This window comes from Mytilus californianus, unplaced genomic scaffold (genome assembly GCF_021869535.1).
Source record: "Mytilus californianus isolate M0D057914Y unplaced genomic scaffold, xbMytCali1.0.p SCAF_17, whole genome shotgun sequence".
Classification (NCBI taxonomy): domain Eukaryota; kingdom Metazoa; phylum Mollusca; class Bivalvia; order Mytilida; family Mytilidae; genus Mytilus; species Mytilus californianus.
The window spans coordinates 469644-476724 of NW_026262659.1; the positions used below are offsets into that span (position 1 = coordinate 469644).

General features: G+C 32.6%; 1 protein-coding gene across 1 annotated transcript; it reads left to right on the forward strand.

Annotated features, from left to right (window-relative positions):
* The first annotated feature begins 1566 nt into the window (after positions 1 to 1566).
* LOC127726198 (thioredoxin domain-containing protein 9-like) lies at positions 1567 to 6414 on the forward strand. Its single transcript, XM_052233481.1, has 2 exons — positions 1567 to 1681; positions 3911 to 6414. The coding sequence occupies exon 2, from the start codon at positions 3914 to 3916 to the stop codon at positions 4589 to 4591; it is 678 nt and encodes a 225-aa protein (XP_052089441.1). The 5' UTR covers positions 1567 to 1681; positions 3911 to 3913; the 3' UTR covers positions 4592 to 6414.
* Positions 6415 to 7081: the final 667 nt, after the last annotated feature.

Sequence of the window (7081 nt, forward strand, 5' to 3'; positions counted from 1 at the left end):
ATTGTATGTTTTAGAAAATTTAAAACTTAACTGGATTTAGCAGTGCACTTTTTTTCGTCCCTGCAGAAGATGATAAAATTAACAAACAGTTGAGTTTCACTTGATATGGTCCACTCAGGTACACAGTTTAAATCACCAATTATTGTCAGGTATCTATTGTCCATCTATTGTCCATGTCAATCAAAACAGTTCACTTCAATTATTACCTGTGGGGAAGTTCTCAAACCTCTTTCCCAACTTAGTTTATTTTGGCAACTTCTGGAGGAATGAAAAAAAGTGCACTGCAAAATCTGGTTAAGTTTTTAATTTTCTAAAACATAAAATATATTTGAATTTTATTTATCTAGGGCATGCTATGCCTTAAAACTTTTCCAGATGCACAGGTTTGTCTGTACTCAGAGTAAATTTTGAGGTGAAAATGCAGCCATTTTAGACGAAGGGTCCACATCATGAACCTTAAACAAATTCCTTTAACATGAAGAGAAAATGGGAAATCCTACGTATAGTTCGATTTAGACGATTCGAAAGATTTCAGCTTAACTGTTTAGCAAACCCACGAGAGGTTTGTACATGGAAACATTTTTATGGTTGCAGTTACCCTTGCAGTCAGTAACTTCGTAGACACTTTATTTAATTTCAGCATTTTGGGACATTTTTTTATTAATATAATTTTCATGAACACTTTTCATATAAATCATGTATATAAAACCAGGTAATTAGGTCACAAGATGTACGATAAGGTGCCTATCAACTCACTGAATGCACGAGTGACTCTTCATAAAAAGTGTCCGTGTAACTTCATAAAAAAGTGTTCAGTCGTGTAATGTACGTACTGTTTTTCTATAGCTCTGCTTGGGGCACAGTCATACAAAATTGATAGATGTGCTTCTGGTAACAAATATAGAAAGAATATAATTGATTGACTTCCATGCAATAATTAATGAGGGGGCATTTATGGACTCAAGTTCTGTTAAGACGGGTGCCACATGTGGAGCAGGATCTGCTTACTCTTCCGGAGCACCAGAGATCACCCCAAGTTTTTGGTGGGGTTCGTGTTGCTCAGTCTTGAGTTTTCTATGATGTGTACTATTGTTTGTCTGTTTGTCTTGTTCTTTTTTAGAGTTTATTTTCGACTTTAAATATGAGTTTGAATGTCCCTTTGGTATCTTTCGCCTCTCTTTAACAACTATAGAAAGAATATAATTGATATGCAGTGCAGTGGCGGATCCAGAGGGGGGGTTCCGGGGGTTGGAACCCCCCTTTTTTCTTGACGATCAATGCTTTTGAATGGGGACATATAGTTGGACCCCCCCCCCCCCTTTACCCTTTTAAAAATGGCTGGATCCGCCCCTGCAGTGACTAAGAAATGGTTAAAATACCAGTCAGGTAACAGACCTGTAATGACAAAACTTAATTTTAAAACGGGATTGTGTTAATTAGTGCAACCCCTTGAGATCCCCAAACAAATATTTATATGATCACTAAGTCAACTTTGCAAAAACTAATTCGATTGGTACCAAATTTTGTGCCGTCCAATCAAAATTAGTGTTACAAAAGATTAGTCCTTGCAATTCACGTTGGGACTAGTAACGTGAATCAGCTAGCGGATAGAATCTATCAATTAAAAAGACGTCTACCAAGAAACTGATTGATTTCACATAAAACGGTTTCATAGAAAAAGGTATGTTTTTCTCGTAAAAATTGGTAAGACACAAAAAAAAATCCAAGTATAATACAAGAAAAAAACAAAACAAATGAAAAAGGGGGGATTCAATTTCAGATTGCAGTAACTGCGTGGTGTAATAATCTTATTTTTTGGTGCACTTGGGTTTGCTATCTATCGATACTTGAGTGCTTTTCCTGTACCGTTTTATTGTTTGTTATGTACCCTTTGTTTGTCGAGTCATTAAAATTAGAGGGGGAGTGTTGAGATGAACCTGAGAACCAATAAATATAGTCCGAGATTACTCTGACGTCCAACGGTTGTTTTGCCAGACAAGGGTCGTCCCAATCTGGGACGAATAAATATTGCTCGAAAACTTTACTGTATATGTAGTAATACTGCTTTTATAGATAATAAAGTCTATAATTTTGAAATATGTTATTTTTACTAAAAAAAGGTACAATTTAACTTCATGAATTTGATTTATGTGTCCTTTTTTGCAAGTTCTATCTGTTCTCTGGGGAATCTGGGTCCTTTCGCCCAAAATCATGTTTGCTACATGTACCTTTCATGGTTACCCCTTTCATGGGTCTCACTTATTAGTGTCAAGAAGCAACAAGAAGAAAAAAAATAACGACAAGAAGTATAATTTAGTGACAACAACAAAAACAATTTCGTGTAAAAAATCTAAGTAATTTTTAAATACATAAATATTGAAACATACATTAAAATGTTTTTATGCCCTCGCTGTGGCGGAGGGGGCATTAAGTTTAACCCTTGTCCGTCCGTACGTCCCAAAGTTGGTTTCCGTTCTCTAACTTTAGTTTGCCTCAACCAAATGTTATGAAACTTATACACAATGCTTATTACCACTACATACAGATCAAGTTTGAATTTGATGCCGTCGCTTTTACCGTTCTAGAGTTATGCCCCTTTACAAATGGAAAAATTTCTAAATTTTTCGTTTCCGTTCTCTAACTTAAGTTTGCCTCAACCAAATGTTATGAATCTTATACACAATGCTTATTACCTCAATATTCAGATCAAGTTTGATTTTGATGCTGTCACTTTTACTGTTCTAGAGTTATGCCCTTTACAAATGGAAAAATTGCTTTTTTTTCTAAATATCAAGTATTTTTAAAATTGGGTTATCTTTCTTTGTCCATGATTATAGTTGAATCAACTACAATCAATGCTTTATACAATACAATGTTTAATTTTACCTTCCACTGATAGATTAAAGCAATTTTTACCCTACATTTCTAAAAATATTTTACAGTCTTCTTTGAAAATTGGAGTTATCTTTCTTTGTGCATAATGGTAGTTGAATCAACTACAATCAATGCTTTATACAATGCAATATTCAATTTTACTTCCTACTGATAAATTAAAGCAATCTTTACCATTCAGTGCTAGTGCTTACAAGCACTTTGATTACTGTTCTAGAGTTATGCACATTTACAAATGAAAAAATTGCTGAATTTTTTGTTTACGTTCTCTAACTTGAGTTTGTCTTAAATTAATGTAATGAAATGTATATATAATGCTTTTTACCACAAAACTCAGTTTAATTTTTTGTTTCCGTTTTCTAACTTTAGTTTGCCTCAACCAAATGTTATGAAACTTATACACAATGCTTATTACTACATAATACAGATTAAGTACAAAATTTAGTGGCGAAACTTTTACCATTTTTGAGTTATGTCCCTTTATAAACATAAAAATTGCTGAATTTTTCGTTTCCATTCTCTGATTTTAGTTTGTCTCAACCAAATGTTATAAAACTTATACACAACCGTTCTAGAGTTATGCGTGTTTACAAATAGAAAAATTGCTGAATTTTTAGTTTCTGTTCTCTGCCTCAACCAAATATTATGAGACTTACACACAATGCTTATTACCACAAAACTCAGATCAAGTTCAAATTTGGGTAGCGTCACTTTTACCGTTCTTCAGTTATGTCCCTTTATAACTATATGATATGCAAGCGGGGGCATCATCTGTGTCCACAAGTGGACACTATCCACATTTATTTACTTTTGATTTCTGTTGATACAATGATTTATCAACACCAGATATATGACCTTGGTGAATATCATACATGTATCTCTGGCATGTCTTGGGTTGATAAATCATTATATCAACCTCATTAAAAGTCACTAATATTATATATACAATAATTCACATCCTGTAAAATTGTTTTTAAAGTTTTTTGACATGTCTCTACCTTAACATTATTTTTTCTAGAAAATGGCGAACGCAATGATTCAAGATGCTTTACAGAATCAGCTTACTCAGGCAGCTCAGATCATGGAACAGCAGGTTGATGCTGAATTGCATCGTCTTGACAACATGGATGAAGATGATTTCGAAAGTCTGCGTAGAAAACGAATGGAAGCAATGAAAAAGTCACAGAAACAAAAACAGGATTGGATGACACAAGGCCATGGGAAATACACGGAAATTCTAGATGAAAAAGAATTCTTTGAAATGTGTAAAAAGAGTAAGAGGGTAGTTTGTCATTTTTACCGGGACAGTACATTTAGGTGTAAAATTGTTGACAAACATTTAGAAATCTTAGCTCCAAAACATATGGAAACTAAATTTGCAAAGATTAATGCAGAGAAATGCCCATTTCTGGTAGAGAGATTACGGATTGTTGTCCTCCCTACAATGTGTGTGGCTAAAGATGGAAAAACAACAGACTATATTGTAGGTTTTGATGAAATGGGAGGTAAAGATGACTTTCCAACAGAAATGTTAGAATGGCGTTTAGGACGTGCAGATGTAATAAATTATAGCGGTGATCTATTAGAGCCACCAAGTGTTGCAAGCGAGAAAAAGACAGGAATATTAGGACATGCCAAGACGAGTAAAACAATTCGTGGAAGGAACGATGATGACTCCAGCGATGAAGATGATTGGTAGAGAACTGATTTTAATGATTTGTCTGTCATTTAATTCATGGCTTCACTACCATGACTACCAGGGACAATTGAAAACAATTATATATGTACAAATTATTTTTATTTATTGACACATTTTATAAATATTTGATTCAATGTTAGATTTATTTTTTGTTAATATGAAGTCTTCAGAAAGTATAAAGCAATGCAAATGTTATGTCTTTTGTACATATATATGTGTACATACAGAATTGAGTGTGCTGTATTTGAGTATTTGGGTAAATATTTTGGTCTTATACATTTTTTCTTTGTAATTGGTAATTTTAAAGTCAATTTAAAATCTGAGTCTTTTGAAAACAGTCTTGAAAACAAGTTTTGGTTGTTCCTTCTTCATTGATGTTATTTAGAATATTATAGGTAACACATTATAAATGACAAAAAAGTAAATTTCTTTGGTACATGTATAGAAAAACAATTAAAAAAATTAAGTTAAAACCATGTGAAAATCACTTTGTTGTATTCATACCTTCCCCGGCTAAGATGAATTGAAATAAACTAGAAATAATCAGGCTAAAATAAATGCAACCATTTGAACTGTTTAATTGGATACATACATAATGAATTGTTGAAGTTGGGAAATGCCAGAGTAATAAAATTTGAAAGTTTGAAATAAACATGATGTGACATTTCACAAAATGAACATAATTTATAAAGAAGACAAAATATAACATGCTAATTAACCAAATACATTTTATGTAAGAAGTCTTCAGTCTTAAAATGAAATTGTGCCCAACTTTGTCCAAGTGTAACAGTTGTAAGCTAACATACACTGTTTTATTGCTTGCTTCTTGTGCAACTTGTCCAAGTGTAAGCTAACATACACTGTATTATTGCTTGCTTCTTGTACAACTTGTCCAAGTGTAAGCTAACATACACTGTATTATTGCTTGCTTCTTGTACAACTTGTCCAAGTGTAAGCTAACATACACTGTATTATTGCTTGCTTCTCGTACAACAGACAGCTTTTTATTATCCCTAAAAATGTTGCTTTCGTACATATGCATCTACCCCATACCCCAATTTCTTCAATTTAATGACATTGATAAATTGTATTATTTGACATATTTTTTATTAAGAAAATAATCAGGTGATACCGAAACATTAAAATGTTAGCGTTTGATGTGTTTAGTAAACTTTTGATAGAAATGTAAACCTTAACACCAATATTTATCCTTCCATTTTTAAATGTCATCGTGTTACACATATGCAGCCTTGTAGAACATTCATTATTATGTTAGCAAGCTATGATCCCTTTCATGTATCTCAGATATCGATCATTATCATATTTTATGTTTCAATTTCAAAAGAAAAGACCTGTTGGCCAACAGTCGGAATAATAAATTCATGAAGAAAAAAATAATTATAAAAAAAAACCAGTCGGAATAAGATCTTTGACAAAGAGGGATATGTCTTTCTGTAGACAGTAAGTTTAATGTGAGCTTACACATTATAAATTTGACTTACAATATCAGCTGATGACAAAGCATGGTGTATAAATATCTGGTAGCGTTATAATGCTGATTAAGAATGTAATATTTGCTACTGGACAAATCAAAAGCAGCCATCAATCAATAGTCACTTTATGTCATGATTAACTGTATTATATAAGAATGTGAATTGCTGTAATAACCTCACAATATACCATATTATGTGTATCTTTATGGAGCTTTACATGTTTATTTCATGCATATGTAGTAAAGTTATGACGTAATTGTTGTTACAGAGTGAAAAATACCATTTAGGTTTCTGAATAAATATTTGTATTAAAATTAAGAATTGTTTGTATACATTTGTACTATTTATGATATGTTTTCTCCCAAGTATTTTCAAATAGCACATTTACAAAACAGTCTAGTTCAAATACAGGTTCTGTGTCCATGCTTCACGTACAGGGATCTAACAAAATTCCATTCTACTTTGGTAATTATTACACCAGCCAATGAAATATCTGCCTACAAATTTATTAAAGGTGTTGTGTATCATTATGCAATTATGGGCAGTTGAAAAGGTGGGGAGATATTTAATATTCATAGATGTTTTGTTTTGTTTACCTACTGTTTCCCAGATATGATCTCTATGTTTCATCTAATGATGACATAACTTTGGAATCTTACCAATATAAATACACATGGATAGCGGCCAAATTGAATTCTGAAGAAGACCCAAAGTGAAGGGAGGGGTAGTACAGAAGTTTAGTATAAGTTTAAGGCATATAAATGTTAAAAATATGCCGCACAACCCTATGTTTTGACCTTTGAAAAAAATATCAGTGCATATGAACTTCCCATTCTAGGATATAATCTTTTACGAAACTTCATAGTAAAAGTGGCACAGTTGTAGCCATAACAGGAGTTCCTATGATTCCTTACATGATTAATCTTAAAACTCATGATTGAGCATATATTTCAATTGCTTTAGGAGTCAAGTGCAGCATTTTTATAGCCCACCTAGG

What these genes read in the sequence shown, in the direction of transcription:
- LOC127726198 (XM_052233481.1), top strand. Translation starts at nt 3,914, where the DNA reads ATGGCGAACGCAATGATTCAAGATGCTTTACAGAATCAGCTTACTCAG.